Source organism: Ailuropoda melanoleuca, chromosome 2 (assembly GCF_002007445.2).
Source record: "Ailuropoda melanoleuca isolate Jingjing chromosome 2, ASM200744v2, whole genome shotgun sequence".
Classification (NCBI taxonomy): Eukaryota; Metazoa; Chordata; class Mammalia; order Carnivora; family Ursidae; genus Ailuropoda; species Ailuropoda melanoleuca.
The window spans coordinates 107,552,712-107,570,268 of NC_048219.1; the positions used below are offsets into that span (position 1 = coordinate 107,552,712).

Here is a 17,557-nt window from a genome sequence, read left to right on the forward strand (position 1 = left end):
GAATGATAATCAACGAGGTCAGAAACAGAGCCAGCATGTAAGTAGGGTGTCTTGTTTCCTTGGGTCTCCAAGAAATGTGGCTGTAGGCGAGTGCAGTTTCCTAAACCAGCTTGAGCATAAGAATTATGCCATTCCCGGGGCGCCTGGGTGGCACAGCGGTTAAGCATCTGCCTTCGGCTCAGGGCGTGATCCCGGCGTTATGGGATCGCCCCACATCAGGCTCCTCTGCTATGAGCCTGCTTCTTCCTCTCCCACTCCCCCTGCTTGTGTTCCCTCTCTCGCTGGCTGTCTCTATCTTTGTCGAATAAATAAATAAAAAATCTTAAAAAAAAGAGTTATGCCGTTCCCTTGTTATGAATAAAGATTCCCAGGTTCCTTTTGATTTAGCGTCTAGGGAATGAGGCTAGAGACTCCCCCACTGTTTGTTTTAATAAAAATTTTTTTTTAAAGATTTTATTTATTTATTTGTCAGAGAGCAAGAGAGAAAGAGAGCAGCAGGCAGAGGGAGAAGCAGGCTCCCCACTGAGCAAGGAGCCTAATGCGGGACTTGATCCCAGGATCTTGGGATCATGACCTGAGCTACAGACAGATACTTAACCCACTAAGCCACCCAGGCGTCCCTAAAATTTTTTTTAATAGACTTATTTTATTTAGTTATTTTTTAAATAGACTTGCTTTAAATAGACTTTATTTTTTTAGAGTAGTTTTAGGTTGACAAAAAATTGAGTGGAAGGAGCAGAGATTTCCCATATACCCCTTGACACCATACATACACAGCCTCCCCATTATCAGCATCCAGCACCACATTGATACATTTGTTACACCTGATGAACCTACACTGACACATCATTATCATCCAGAGTTCAGCATTTATCCTTAGGGCTCACTCTTGGTGTTGTACACTCTAGGGTTCGGACAAATGTATAATGATATGTACCCACCTTAATACTATTAATCACAGTAGTTTCCCCTAAAAATCCTTTGTGCTGTACCTATTCAACCCCCTGACCCTCAATCCCTGGCACCCACCTATCTTTTTACTGTCCCTGGGACACCCCTTTTTCTGCTCAAGCATTCACGTGATTTCTTTCTTTTTTTTTTTTTTTAAGATTTTATTTATTTATTTGACAGAGAGAGAGAGATAGCCAGCGAGAGAGGGAACACAAGCAGGGGGGGTGGGAGAGGAAGAAGTAGGCTCCCAGCGGAGGAGCCTGATGTGGGGCTCGATCCCAGGGCACCGGGATCACGCCCTGAGCCGAAGGCAGACGCCCAACGACTGCGCCACCCAGGCGCCCCAAGCATTCAGGTGATTTCTATCATTAGACTTCTGGAAACATTGACCTAGTGGTTAGAATCCAATCTACAATCTTTCTTGCAATTCGTTTTGTTCTCTTTTCTTTTCTTCTTTTAAAGATTTGTTTATTTAATTGAGAGAGAGAGAGAGAGCGTGCGCACGAGCAAGCGCGTGGGGGAAAGAGCAGAGGGAGAGAATTTCCAAGCAGACTTCCCACTGACTGCAGAGCCTGACACAGGGCTGATCCTATGACCCAGGAGATCATGACCTGAGCTGAAACCAAGAGTCAGACACTTAACTGACTGAGCCTCCCAGGTGCCCCTCGTTTTATTTCCTAATTGACATTTAACATTACCACTTATTTCTTTTGATTTCAATTTCTTAGAATAAATACTGGTTTCCCCCCTAAATTTCTAAGAGAATAAATTGAAATAGAGAATCAATTCCTTAAGTCTCTCCCCAGTCTTGTTCAAAGCGCTCTTATATAATAATAATAATATAACAGCAGTAATGTCCAACATTTATTGAATGTTTACTACATGCCATATGCTATTCTAAATGCTTTACATATATTTTATCTATTTAATTCCTAACAACAGTAGTGGTATTACTATCCGTATTTTACAGATGAGGAGAATTAGGCATAGGTGTTGGCAAAATGGGCTCTCACCCGGGAGACATGTGGGTGCTAGCACTCAAAAAAGACTTAATACAGGTGGTATTTAAAGGAACTTTCGTAAAAAAAAAAAAAAAGCCTATTTTCATTTCTTTGGATCCTAGGTAGAGAGGGGTGGGTTAATCTTACCCATTAGCAGTACTGGGGGGGGGGGTCTAGTTTTCCTCTTGCTTTATTTTTTCTTTTTTCAACTCTGATCTCTCCCACTCCCCTCTGCCTCACAGGACCCAATCTGATGTGCCCAAGAGGTATCCTCAGATAGGTAGATAGCTTTAAAAGCATATAGTGCTGTTATGTATGTGTACATGCTTTAAATTTGCACGAATGGTACTATTACTTACTTTTTAACTTAATACTTTGTTTTAAAGCTTTAACCTTGTACTTACATGCATTTCTGGCTGTTTGCTTCTAATGGCTGCATAGCATGCCTCCACCACACTTCATTATCCTGTCCCTTGGTTATGGACATCTAAGCTGTCTCCAACTTCCCACTCCATAAACAACACTGCAAGAAATATCCCTGTTCAGGCCTTGTTACGAACCGTGCAAAACCTTGTTTTCTAAGGTGAATGAGTCGAATGTATTTAATTTCACGAAATATTGCCAGATTATTCCCCAGGATGGCTGCACCAATTTATACTCCCACCAGTAGTGCCTGTTTTCCTTAAGCTCTTCTGAGGGAAGCAGACATTTAGTTGATTGCTGTCACTTAATCATCATTATTGTTATCATTAACATTGATTAAGCAGTGTACTTGGAACATTGCTAGGGGCTGAAGGATCAAACGATACACTCGAAATTAGGCCATAGAAAAATTTAAAATCAGCATACACATCTGTCCTGGCAAACGGCTTTGAAACTTGGATTTATATACTTCTTTTTGAAAATGCAACAGTATTTGCAATGTCACAGGTAAAAGAAACACTTTCAGAAACAAAGCTGAAAATCAGATACTCAAATAATGACTAGGCAAGAAATATATATTTATATCACCAGTTTATTCATAAAGTGGGAATAAAACCCCAAAGATATTTCTTCACAAGATTACCCCCAGCAATGAAATGACGACAGATGTTCAGAAGTTGTGCCTTAATTCTTTAATGTTACCTTTAAGTGAGAGCATTTCGCAAGTAGTATCTGTCATTCCAATAAAAAATACACATTAAGATTTAAACCAAACTATTGTAAGGCTATAATGTTCACTCTACTGGAATTAACTTTTTTTTTTAAAGTAGGCTCTATGCCCACCGTGGGACTTGAACTCATGACCCTGAGGTCAAGAGTCACATGTTCTATCAACAGCCAGCCAGGCGCCCCTGGAATTAAAATTTTTTAAAAAAGAGTTAAACCAAATTGCAACCTGAAAGTTATCAAATCAAATTACTACTGTACTGGGCAATGTGGTCATTATTTGGTCATTCATTGTCTCACACACTCAGTTGTGACTGGAAGAAGACCATGAAGATTGGATCAGCATACAGCAGTATGCCCATACACAGGTAAGCTCTTTCAATTAACATGGACAGACCCCCATTGCTTTTTATCAGTGAGTTCCATTTCTTCTTCTGATCTTCAATCTGCACATTTCCTAGTTTTGCTTTTGTTTTGTTTTTAGTAAGAAAATGTTTCTCAATTTTCCTTTCAGGATTGTTTTGATCAGTGATTTTTAAGCAGTATTTCATTCCACAAAGATTTCCGGTTTGGCATCTAGTAAAAGCCAGTGTGTTTTATCTTTTACTGTGTGCGTGGTTAGTCTACTTGTAAAACAAGCATTTTATTACACTGTACATTTCATTTGGAATCTTATGTTAATTAAGACTTAAAGTAATGGGAATCCCTTTTCATGTTGAGAAAATATGGCCAGGTCACATATATACAGTACTGAGCGTTTACAAGAAGACTATTACCACTTAGAGTTAACACATACTTAGATGACTAAACTGAAATAAAAGATGTCCCTGGGTATAATTATATTGAAGCAAGTATTCTTGTATACTTTTCTTGCCCTTACCAGTTTAGCCTGTGATCTAGAGGTATTTGCGTAAAGTATTAGAAAGGATTGTCTTGATATTCAAAAAATCAAAGATAGTTTATTACAGCAACTCTAAGGATATAATTATTTGAGATTAGGACAGAGTTTCCTCTCTCAGTTTACCTGATGTTCCTCCTCTGGGACCTCCTTTAGGGAGAAGAAAAAAAGTTGCAACATAGGGCAATACCTAAAATGTGCTGAAAAGTGGAGATTTGGCTTACCTATGTTGCGTTTTGCCGAGGGAGTCGATACACAGTTGAAGAAAGACCAAGAAAAACAGCAGTCAACATCATCCTAATTTATTGTGGCACTGATTTCTGGGACAGCTGTCAACCCACACTTCAGTAAAGGATCCATTGAAAAGCAGCATAGATACAGATTTTTTTCTTTGATTATTTCCCAATGTTGCACAGCTCAAAGAACTTAAAAATATAATTAAAGCTGGTTCTGTGTGCACAAACCCTTCAGTTAGCTGCAAAGAGACTGCTTAGTTTACGGGTTGTCACCCAGGCAACCATCCACTGTGCATTTAGCTTTGAGAATTGAAGGCAGGACAGTCTCATCCAGGAAGCAAAACAAGCATTGTACACTCTTCAAAGTTGCTGTTTAAGTGCTTGAAAGAGTTGGACCCTAGTCTACTTCCATGCTTGGCACAATTGCTGCTATCATCTTATCCAGTGAGACTTTCTCCAGGAAAGCCATACCTTTGTTATTGCCATAATGTACTAGAAAGATCTCTTTCCAAATCTAAATATAAGATACAGAGCAGGAGAATCCAACAGGTTACCCCCCAAACTGGTTGTATTCTTAGAGTCATGTTTGAAAAAGTACCAGTAAATGGAATTTCTTCCATCAGAACATTTTTTTTAAAGATTTTATTTATTTATTTGACAGAGATAGAGACAGCCAGTGAGAGAGGGAACACAAGCAGGGGGAGTGGGAGAGGAAGAAGCAGGCTCATAGCAGAGGAGCCTGATGTGGGGATGGATCCCACAACGCCGGGATCACGCCCTGAGCCGAAGGCAGACGCTTAACCGCTGTGCCACCCAGGCGCCCCATGAACATATTTCTTATCTAGACTTGGGATATTCCCAAGCAAAGTCTTTAGGAAATGGACTGTATTTTTGTCTCAGTCATAAAAGCTAAATAACCCAGCCGAAAGAGACTTTAAATTGCGGACTACAAAAACACTCACGAGGAAGTAGACTCAAGGCCCTCTAAAACATAGGGTCGTCTGCCATTTGTGCACTGCTAGATTTTTTTATGCCACTTACTGGAGGATACAGGAGATTTTCTTCTAAAGATGTACTTGTTATAGATACTCAACTGCATAGGGCGCAAATATTTTATTGTAACAACAGGTGGCATTCATTAAATTCTTACTAGCTTAGTCCTTTACGTTAATGATGTCATTTAACCCCCACAACAGCTCTAAGGAGTTGATTTTGTAATCACCATCATTCCCCATGTTACAGATGAGAACACTGAGGCTTAGAGGAAATTTTAAGCTAATAAATGGTAGAGCTAGGGACTGAACCAAAGCAGCCTGACTGCAATGTTGAAGTATTCACCACTTTTATGATGCTAACACACCACACACACACACTCACACACTTCTCGAGTCAGTGAACACTTCAGGATACAGGACCACTCAGAGATTGCTGGGTTTCTGTACACTCTTTCATCACCGCATTCAGCCTGAAGCGCTTTCACGCTAATCCAAGCACAGGCAGGCTGTTGCTCGGTTTCACCTTCTACAGACTTCTGTGTTTCTGCTGCCAGGAGGAACAGGGCTCTTTCTTAGCTTTTATGTCAAGAGAGAGTTGTAAGTACTGTACTTTCTGATGTTTAGGGTTTCTGCAGGGTTACCCTTGGGCTCAGGCTGGTCTGCAATCCATGAATCTTTCTATTGGTTCCTCCAAGAGCAGTCTTCCCCTTGTCTCTCATTTTGAGAAATAGTCATTCATTCAAATCATGTGTTTTCAAGAAACCTAAGTTTTCAGAAGCAGGGGCAAGATAAGCATGAAAAACAATGAGAATCCAGTGTTCACTCCTTATCCTCAGGGGATAAGCGTCAGGACTTGCAGACAACGCCTGAAACCTCAGACAGTACCGATCCCTCTATATACTGGTTTTTCCTCTACATATGTGCCTGGAATAAAGTTTAATTTATAAATTAGGCAGAGTAAGAGATTAGCAACAATAATTACTAATGGACTAGAACAATTATGACATTATTACACTGTAATAAAAGTTACTTGAATGTGGTCTCCTCTGTCTCGAAATAACTTATTGTACTGTACTCACCCTTTTTCTCGTGATGCTGTGAGATGATAAAATGCCTACGTGAGGAGATGAAGTGAGGGGAATGACACAGGCGCTGTGGGGTAGAGTTAGGCTACTGCTGACCTTCCGAGGATTTGTCAGAAGGATCGTCTGCTTCCTGAAGGTGGTTGACCATGGGGAACTAAAGCTATGGACACCGAGTATGAGGGGGGACTCCTCTATGACGTGATAAGGCCACCACAGAGCTATGTAGAAGGCTCTAGGGAAGCCTGGAACTTTCTCAGTTGGAAGTGCTGGGGTATATTAGTTTGCTAGGGCTTCTATAACAAAATACCACAGACTGGGTGGCTTAGGCAACTGAAGTTTATTTCCTCACAGTTCTGCAGGCTAAGAATCCAAGATCAACGTGGTGGCAGGTTTGGTGTCTCCTGAGGCCCCTCTCCTCGGCTTGCAGGTGGCTGATTCACACTGTTCTCATAGGGGCTTTTCTTTGTGCACAAGCCCCTTGGTGTCTCTCCGTGTGGCGTAATCTCCTTTTAAAAATAAGAACGCCAATAGATTGGATTAGGGGCCACCCTGATGGCCCCATTAATTTATTCACCTCTGTGCAAGTCTTACTTCCAAATATAAACACATGCTGAGGTTCTAGGGATTAGGGCTTCAACATACGAATTCTGGGGGAACACGGTTCAGCCCATAACAGCACAGGGAATCTTCAGAGAAGAGATAATTGTCTGAGCTGAAATTTGAAGGACAAATAGTTCACTAGGTAAACCACAGACAGAAGGACATTGCATGTACAAGAGGAAAGATAAAAGCAGGAAATGTTGACAACATTGTGTTTGGCATGTATGTGTGCGGTTGGAACACAGAATACGTGGGGGTGGCAGAGGGGCAGAGGGAAATTGAGGCTGTTTCCAGCTGAACTGGGAGACATTAGAAGATTTTATTCATGGGGAGACATGATCAAATCTGTATTTTAAGAAGATCCTCCTGACAGCAGGAATGAAAATTAATTGAAGGAAGGGGCAGAAAGAAATGTTAAAAGATTATTGTAATGGGTCAGGAAACAAATGATGGAGTCATAACCTGAATCAATGACAGAAAAGATAAATGACCACAGAAAAACAAGCAAAAGATTTGAAATCAGTCTTTATAGGAAAGGAATACAAATGGCCAGGAAACACATTTAAATCACACATTAACCTCACTAGGGAATCAGGAAAATGTAAATCAAACCATGTTTTGTTTAGGACACAGACAAAAATTTAAAAGACTTATAATATTAAGTGTGTGGGAAAATGGCAACTCTTATACACTATTAGAGGGTATATACATTTGTAATGCTCATTTTGTACATTGCAATCTCATGCTATCTTTTGCCTTTTATTTGATTTTTTAAGATTTTATTTATTTATTTTACAGAGAGACTGAGAGAACAAGCAGGTGGAGCAGTAGAAGGAGAGGGAGAAGCAGGCTCCTCGAGGAGTAGGGAGCCCAATGGGGATCTCAATCCCAGGACCCTGGGATTATGACCTGAGCCCAAGGCAGACGCTCAACCATTCGAGCCACCCAGGCGCCCCATCTGTTGCCTTTTAGAACACACACATTCTTCAAGTTGGTTTCCATTTCTCAGTATTCACCCTAGAGTAATTCTGACAGGTGATTACAAAGATGCAGGTATAATAAAATTGTACCCTAGAATTTTTTATTTATTTATTTATTTTTTTTACTTTTTATTTATTTTATTTTTTTTTTAAATTTATTTATTTATTCAACAGAGACAGAGACAGCCAGCGAGAGAGGGAACACAAGTAGGGGGAGTGGGAGAGGAAGAAGCAGGCTCACAGCAGAAGAGCCTGATGTGGGGCTCGATCCCACAACGCAGGGATCACGCCCTGAGCCGAAGGCAGACGCCCAACCGCGGTGCCACCCAGGCGCCCCAGAATTTTTTATTTTTTAAAAGTGTTTTTATTTTTAAATTTTATTTATTTATTTATTTATTTGGTGGGGGGGAGGGTCAGAGGGAGGAGAGAGTATCTTTTTTTATTTTTTATTCAATTTTTTAAATTTAATTTTATTTTTATTATGTTATGTTAGTCACGATACAGTACTTCATAAGTTTTTGATGTAGTGTTCCATGATTCATTGTTTGCGTAGGAGAGGGAGAATCTTAAGCTAGCTCCAATCTCAACACAGAGCCCGATGCAGGGCTCCACGCGGGGCTCGACTTCACAACCCTGAGATCATGACCTGAGCCAAAATCAAGAGCAAGACACTTAACCAACTGAGACACCCAAGCACCCCTTTTGGGTTTTTTGTTTGTTTGTTGTTTTCTTTAGAGAGAAGTTAGAATTTTTTTAGAAAACTTTTTAAAAAAATTTATTTTGGAAAACTTCAAATGTGCAAAGTAAACAGTATAGTATAATGAGCGCCCATGTACTTGTCACCCATTTAAGGATATTATTAGTAACTTTCAATAGTAGATCATTTATATGTCAAGCCACAGAAGACAATTAAATGAAAAGTAGTACATCTGTACTTTGAATTCTGGAATGCTGTGCAACAGTTCAATAAAGGAAGAAAGAGCTTTATATCATGTGCTGAATGGGTTCCAAATTATATAGTTCAGTAAAACAAAGTGGGCTGCTGAATAATGCACGTATGGTAGGATGGTACTGGTATGATGAGGCTCAGAGCACACTCTCAGGAGCCAGCCCGACCACTTAGGAGTGTAGAGCTTGGTCACATTATCCATGGTCTGTTTCAGTTTACTCATCTGTAAAGTAAGGGTATATGATAGGAACAGTATCAACTTCACAGGGTAATTGTAAGAATTAGATGAGTTAATACCAGTAAAACACTCAGAAGAATACTTCGTGCATATTAAATACTACACATTCTTATTTGTGCAAAAATTGATTAAAAAGAAGGTAAAACTATATATTTCATATATATAAACACATATGTAAAACATAGGAAGAGGATGGATTCATGCTTAACTAGTATTAGTGATTTTATCTTTTTTTTTTTTTGAAGACTTTATTTACTTATTTGAGAGAGACAGAGACAGAGAAAGCACAAGCAAGGAGAGCAGCAGGCAGAGGGAGAAGGAGACTCCCCACTGAGTGGGAAGCCTGATGCAGGGCTCCATCCCAGGACCCTGGGATCATGACCTGAGTCGAAGGCAGATACTTAACCGACTGAGCCACCCAGGTGCCCCCAAATAAATTAATAATCTTAAAAAAATATTGTGTGTGTTTTCTGAAAGGTCACTTGGATATTTTCCTACTACTGATTTTGAAAAGAGTTTGAAGTTGGATTAATCATCATGCATCTCTTCCTAAACCGTATCATACTTAGGTCTTTTCTCAGACGGTGAGCGCCTCGAGGGCAGGGATCATCCTTTGAATCCCTCCATAGGATTGACCACCATACTATGACTTGATAAATATTACTGAATGCATGCAAAAATGCTGTCGGAGAATTTTGCTTTAGAGATTTCACTTTAAAGACTTTCTTCTTTTCATAGTACGTGTTTGTCTTCCAGCTGTACCTTCTGTTACAGCTGCTCTCCCTGCACAGAGGCACCCAGGCAGGTGAGGATGGTTTAGTCCCACTGCTGTCGCTCCTCTCACAATGTTTGCTGTTTCACTAAGACCTCATTAAACTGTTATGCCCCCACATTCCTCTGAGGACTAAGCCAAGGTGATTTTTTTTTCCAGGCGTCTAATCTCTTCAATTGCCTAAGTGTCAAAATTCTCCCCATGGCTATTATTGGTTAACACCTTGAAATAACTGAAAATTATGCCAGTGAGGAAACGTGCTTGCAACAGGAAAACCCTTGCCTTTGGACGTGTAGCCAAAGAGCTCTTAATACTGAAGAAACAAAATCTTTTGTGCCTTGTGAACCAGTGAAAATCTAATAAAAGTGTGTCTCCCCTGGGTACTTTACATCATTAACATCCTGGCTTCACACTTTGCTTTAACAAATAACTTATTTTAAAAGTCTCTCCAGGGAGAAGACAAGAAGCCAAAAATATCTTGGAAGAAAACTTTACCTAGCAACCCAGTAAGGCTGTTCATCCAGTTTCTAAAATTTAACTTCACGCAGCAAAGTGTTTGTGATTTTTTAGTTTCTCATTTTGGTACATACTGAAACTTCTTCATGGCTAAGCGGGGAGGAAGAAAAAGTAACGCCTTACATGTGAGTAGCATTTTCTGGTTTGCATAGTAAATTCATGATAAATGTTCCTACCACAGTTAATCACCTACTACGTGCCAGGACATTGTGCTAACCATTTTACCTGGGTTCTTAGAACTTAAGCTTTGCCACAATCGTTTGCAATACGAGCTCTTAGAAGTCTTATTTTACTAATGAAGACCCTGGGGTTTGGAAGAGTTAAGTAATTTGCCCCAAGTCATACACTGTAGTTAATAAATGGCTGAACCTGGGTTTGTCTGACCTTAAGATCTACAGACTTGGGATGTCTGGGTGGCTCAGTCAGTTAAGTCTCTGCCTTCGGCTCAGGTCATGATCCCAGGGTCCTGGGATTGAGTCCTGCATGGGGCTCCTCTCTCACTCCAGGGAGTGCTACTCGAAAGGTGATCTCAGTGGGTGGGGGGCACCTCCTGAAGCAAGACTGCTGAGTGCAAAGTGAATGGTGCCCCCTGGAGTTGTGTTATCACCAGGTCTGGATTTCCTCCTCTCTGACCTTATCAGGAACTTCAACTCTCCCAGCTCCCCTTCATCATCGGTCTCTCTCTCTTAGATTATTACCCATACGCAAACATACCTGTTCTCCTCTGCCTTAAAGACAAACAAAGGAAAACCCCAGAAACAACAACAATCAATCACCCTTGATCCTAGATTCCTCTCTCACTCGCTTTTCAGCAGCAGTCAATATTTACCATCGTGAAATATTTTCCTCTCTCAGGTTCTGTGCCATCACTCTTTCTTTGGTTTCCTATTTCTCAAGCCATTCCTTTCCTCCTTCTTTCACTGGATACTTTTCCTTTATTCATTCTCTAAATATAAAATGTTCTCAGGTCTTTAGATGAGGCTCTTTTCTTCTCTTTCTATATTTTTTCCTTGAATCACCTCATCTCTTCTTGTGATTTAAAATCCACCCAAAAATCTTCCCCATCAGGTCTTGTCTCTGAGTCCTAGTCTTATACTTATTTTTCTCCTGGACACCTCTCCTTGAGTATCTTTGGGTACAAACCTGTCAAACTTCACACTACCCAAACCAAACACTAATTTCCTTGTTCCTTCCAGTCTTGCTCATCTCAGGAAATGGCATCATTTCCCACATATTTGCTTAGGCCAGAAACCTGAAAATCATCTTTGATTCCTACCTTTCCCTTATCTCTACATTTAATCCAGCATCAAGTCCCATATATTGTGTCTTCAAAGTGCATGTCAAATAAATTCACCATGTCAGCTGACCACCCCAGTCCGAGACTCCACACCATCATCTCTCACTGGATGCATTAATAGTCACCAGCTGTCCTTACTTCTTTTGCAATGCCCCCACCCCCAATCTGTTCATACAGTACCCAGACTTTTGCAAGATGTAAATTGGATCATATTGCTCTCTTGCTGAAAACATTTCAGTGACTCTCGTTGTGCTTCAAATAAAGTCCAACTCTGGCCAAAGTGCTCTATTTGGTCTGGCCAATTTGTACCTCTCCAACTTCATCACAAACACTGTGCTCTAAGTGCCCCCTTTTTGTTCACTGGATGGATCAGACTTTCCCACCTTCAAGCCTCTAGACATGCTTAGAAGCCTTCCCCATTCTCAACCTGGTTGCCCCATCTTATCCTTCAGCTCTCCTTCAAAATTCTTCTTGTCAGGATTACAATTAACCTCTACATTGCTAATACTAAAGCCGATACATGTAGTACCTCTTCATTCTGTTGTGCAGTGAATTTCCAGTTTCCCTACTAGACCTTGAATTCCTTAAAGTCAGGGACTATATCTGCAATACTTCTGTGTATTGGCTTACACAGCGATTGGCTTATAGTTAGCTGTTTACAGCTAACTGTGGAGTGGAGGATGCAAGTTGAGACCTCTTGGGAAAGACTACTGCAGTAGTAACTCACAGTCCCCCACTAGTATAGTAGATAGATACTAGAAGGAACATCAGAACACAGGGGTTCAAGGTTTGGCACTAGCAATAACTATCTGTTGTCATAATTCTTCTGACCTTAGTTTCCTCATCTGCCCTATCTATATCACTGAAATTTTGATATCTCTAACCTTTTAAGATTAAAAATTAAAAAAAAAGACTTCATTTATTTATTTATTTATTTCCTTGAGAGAGAGAGAGAGAGAGAGAATGCCAGCGGGGGTGGGATGGGGGTAGAAGCAGAGGGGAAGGGAGAGGGAGAGGGAAAGAATCTCCAGCAGACTCCATGCTGAGTGCAGAACCCCTAGCAGGGCTCAATCTCAAGACCCTGAGATCATAACCTGAGCCAAAACCAAGAGTTGGACACTTAACCAACTGAGCCACAAGATTAATTTTTTTTTTTTAATCACTGAAGCTGAATTTCTTAGTCCTTTACCACTAAATTCCTTCCTGTGGGTTGCAAAACTCATTAAATGAGATTTAATCTTTTTCCAAATTAATTATGAAAATTTTCAGACCTAACAGAAGTAGAGAAAATAGTATAAACACCCAGGTACCATCACTAATTTAAACTATTACCCACACATAGCTAATCTGGTTTTATTCCTAGCCCTGCCCACTTCCTCCCCCCCATTATTTTCATGCAAATCCTGGATGCGGTATCATTTCATGATATATACTTCAGTATGTATGAGATATAATTATTAAGTGCTAGCTGCTACCCCTTCTGTTTCTCAGCGGCTTAAAAAGTGAAGTGTTCATTGAACAGTATGTTGCTCTTCCCAGAAACCAGATAACTAGCACAACGATTTTATTTCATGACTTAACCAAACTATCTAAATTCTTTGAGGGGGGCGGAAGAGGGTGGATATTACGGCATCTAGCTTTGTGCCTTGCAGTCAATAGAGGTTGAATGAAAACAAATTCAATGTGGTTTAGGTTTTTTAATACAACTTTATCCACAGGAATCTAGGGCCTTGTCTTACCTCCTTGCTTCTGTTCTCTTCCGGAATTCATTACTCTAAAGGAAAATTTCAAATTCAAAGTTTTTCTTTTTTTGTTTGTTTTAAATCAAATGATTTCAGCCTGAGGACTTTTCCAGGCCGGACGAACTACTAGGGGGCGGGGCCTCCGAGACGGGTCTGCTCTGAGGCCCCGCCCCCTGCCCGCCCTCCTTTCCTCCTTCCCTTCTTCCCGGCAGCCCTAGCGCCTTGCCCGGCGCTCCTCAAGATGGCGGCAGACAGCGAGGTGAGGTCTTTCCTCCCTACCTATCCCTGTCTGTAAGTTCGCTCCTTCGTGTCAACGCCCGGGGCTCAATCTTTTTTTCTTTCCTTTCCTTTACCGTAGCCCGAGTCCGAGGTATTTGAGATAACGGACTTCACTACTGCTTCGGAATGGGAAAGGTGAGTGAGTCATATCATTGGTTATCAGTACCGTGGGCCCCGGCGCCCCCCTGCCGCTTCCCCAACGCAGACCACATGTGATGCTACTTCTGCGGGAAAAGCAAGACCGGCGAACCCCCGGCTCTGCGTCTTCTCCAGTCCCCAGTCTGCTGCAAGCCTCTTCCGCGTCTCGCGTCTGACAAGCCCCGGTCCGACCCCGTCAGCCAAACCCTTGAGATGCGGCTCTCAGAAAAAGTTTTGTTTACTCTGAGACCACTTCCCTCAGACCTTGGTTGTTGCCCACCCACGGAAACAATTTCCGTAGTTACCACTTCCGTTCCTGGTCTCATTTCCGTTTAACTCATTTTGTTATCATAAGCAGTAAACTTGGCAGTTGCTTTTTTCCTCTCGTGTGCATTGGCATATCCCTTTTAGGAGGGGGCCTTCATAATTTCGGTGGTTGTCCATCTGCCACACTCCCACCATCTCCATTCTGTCCTTTAGAATAACCTTTTAAGATGGATAGGCTGCAGATGGCTGTGGAACTCTTTGATTCAAGTTGTTACATTTCAGTGCCTAATGTGCCCAGTCTTCCTGTGACTATTAAACCTCACTGAACAGCTGAGTGAAATTGTTGTATCACTGAAATTAGTTGAAAGCCAACTGTGAAGGAGCGATACCTTAGATTGAGAAATTTTTCTGGTCGGTGTCACAGAGACCCTTCTGGGTATGGAGGTCAGTATTTAGCTTGTTGCGATGTTTTATAATCCTTCTGGTTTAGAGGAAATTTGTGCATTTTATGTCATTAGATAACAGAGGAAAATATAAAAAGAAGATCCCTGCTGGAGGGGCGCTTGGGTGGTTTAGTTGGTTAAGTGGCCAGCTCTTGATCTCAGTTCAGGTCTTGATCTCAGGGTCATGAGTTCAAGCTCTGTGTTGGGCTCTATGCTGGATGTGGCCCGTACTTTAAAAAAAAAAAAAAAAGTCCCTGCTGGAATAATAGTTTGACTTGTGGTATCCTCCAAAAAAGAAAAGTCAGTAAGACATAGCCATACTGGCAAGGCTTTATTGAGCAGGTATTGTGTCCAGAGTTAAACTAAGGGAAAAGAACAAAGAATAAAACAAAACCTTTGATCCATTTGTTAAACAGAATAGCAAATGGATAAATTGTAAGCCAGCTGGTGTTAACTATGAAAACAGTAGTTTAAGGAAGGATGATATTGTGGATTACAATTAAGGGAGATATTTTCATAGAAAAGATAGGAAATGAGCTGGGCCTTGAAAGTGGGAGGTGGTTGGTTAGACATGAGAAGGTATTAACATGAGCAGAGACTGGTGAAAAGTGAGCCTTTGAGACTTCATGAAGATGTCTTTACTGGAGTGAAGGCTATCTGTTGAAGAGAAATACATAAGATTAATAAAATGTAACAGGTCATGGACAGCCTCCAAAGCTGAGTAAAGGAATCTCTAGACTCTGTGCTTTAAGACCAGGGATTCTCAAACTTTAGTGTGTATCAGAATCATAGTTTCTGATCATATCTGAGTTGGACATAAAAATGTGCATTTCTAGCAAGTTCTCAGGTGAGGCTGATGTTGCTGGTCAGGAGACCACACTTAGAACCATTAAATAACAGTAGTGAGAGACCCTTGATTTTAGAGTGGCAAAGTGATAGCATGGGAGTTGTTTCAGGAGATTAGATAAAATGAAGCCAGGTGACTTACTTTGATCAATAGGTTGGTAATTTGGAGACTGGAGAGAAAGGGAGGACAGGAGGGAGGATTATAAGACATTGCAAAGAAGATTTTTAGATAGATACACTTGATGAAATGTTAGAGTAGAAAGAAACATGCAACTGGAGTTCATTGCCTGAAAGAGTGAAGATATGGTGGCAAGTGGGAAGAGCGCAGTTTTAGACCTGTTGAATTTGAAATAATAGCTTGATGTCTTGAAGGTAGATAGAAAAATGTAACCTGAATCTTGGAGGGTGGGGGTGAGGAAGCAGCAAGAGTATGGAATGGAAACAGGATTTTTTTCCCTTTAGTTAAATATTCAAAATATCCTGAAGTGCAATATTAAGTCCTGTAGCTCCTGATACAGAAATAATTGTTAACACAGTTATGAGAACTACCAAAAAGTAGGAAATTTGGTTTTTGGCTTTTATGCTCTTGTTTCTAGAGCTAAAGTAGTGTTTTACAGCTCATAGGAAAATGTTAACACTTTGGAGTCTCACTAAACCTTGAGTTTAATGTGTGAATGAAAGTTCTTGTTGATATGTTAGGAGCCGTACAATTTATTGAGAGGACTGAATAGAACCCCCTCTTTTTAATCTTTTGTCCTTTGCAGAAATATTTATTGAGTGCCCATGTGTCAAATACAGTGCAGGACGTAGGGATGTGGTCAATAAAAATAGACAATTCCTTCTCTTGACATAGTCTAGTGGAAGAGACGGACGTGAATCAAATAATACAAATGAGTCTGTAATTACAATTGAAATAAGAGCTGAGAAGGGAAAGACACCTGGTCGTACAAGGGCATATAACAAAGTAACCTGATAGAGAGTGAGGAGTCAGAGGAAATGACCCTTCAGCTGTGATCTTGAGATTTTTCAGGGATAGTTATTTAATTTCCTTGTCAAATCTTAATACTTTCACTAGACTCCAATTTTTCTCTTTTAGCTAGTACCAACAGAAACCATAAAATAAGTATTTTGATATGCTCCTTTTACTGTGGAAGCAGTATTATTTTAAATGATTTTTATTATAATACCTCACAGTAGAAGAAAAAAGAAAATCTCAGAAACCTATATAATTGTACCACTAGGAGGTAGGTACTACTGATATTTTGAGAAAATTTCTTCTAATCTGTGTACTGTAAACGTTTTGTATCAAGACATATTAACACTTATTTCTATAGCTTCCATTTTTTCATTTCATATATGAAATGAGCATTTTCTTATTTCCTCAAGTGGCCTTCAAACATGATTTTTAATGGATGCATACTAATCCATTCAGTGGATATACCCTTAATTTACAGCTACTTGCTGCAATTGGACAGTTAGGTGGCTTCCAGTTTTTTACCTTATTAAATGCAGTGTACATTTCACATGCACATTTTAAAAAAAGATTTATTTTTTTATTTTAGAGAGAGTGGGGGTGGGGCAGAGGGAGACAGACAAACAGACTTCTTGCTGCCTGGTATAGGGCTTGATCTCAGGATGCTGAGATCACAATCTGAGCTGAAACCAAGAGTCGGCAGTCTAACCAACTGTGCCATGCAGGCCCCCCTCACATGCACATTTTTGCTCTCATGTGGATGCATTTAAAATTTTTACTTACTTTTTTTGATAAACATGTTGACTTATTTCTAGAGTGTTCTATCTTCATAACTAGTAATTGCCTTTTGACTGAACTACACAGCAGTGAATTAGTATATTTATTAATACTGCCTTTAATTTTAAAGAGGACTTAATTAGAAGGTTCGTTTAAATCATAAGAACTCTGATTTATCATTACTATCATTACTGTCTTACAACAGATGTAAATATTAACTTAGAATGTCACTGAAGGAAAAAACCTGATGCCTGTGAATATATTTTGACTAGAATTAACTCTACTGCTCTAGCAATATGATGTAGGTGTTTTAGGAGAGCAATTTTGCTATTAGACTGCATCATACTTATATAAGTTAGCTTCTTAGTGTAATAAAAGCCTTCTGAAAGAGTCTTTTAATGCTACTACTGAGATTTGACCTTTTC

At 40.3% G+C, this 17,557-nt stretch overlaps 1 protein-coding gene across 5 annotated transcripts in view; it reads left to right on the forward strand.

The window, feature by feature from the left end:
* The first annotated feature begins 13,610 nt into the window (after positions 1-13,610).
* The window catches only part of RAB3GAP1 (RAB3 GTPase activating protein catalytic subunit 1), a 134,879-nt gene continuing 130,932 nt past the window's right edge, over positions 13,611-17,557 (forward strand). For all 5 annotated transcript variants that reach the window (XR_004623449.1, XR_004623450.1, XM_034654475.1 and 2 more), the window contains exons 1-2: positions 13,611-13,668; positions 13,768-13,823. Coding sequence is in view for 3 of the 5 variants with exons in the window: in XM_034654475.1 (XP_034510366.1) it covers positions 13,651-13,668; positions 13,768-13,823 (74 nt within the window). In the remaining 2 variants the exon portion in view is untranslated. The remainder of the gene's footprint in view (positions 13,669-13,767; positions 13,824-17,557) is intronic.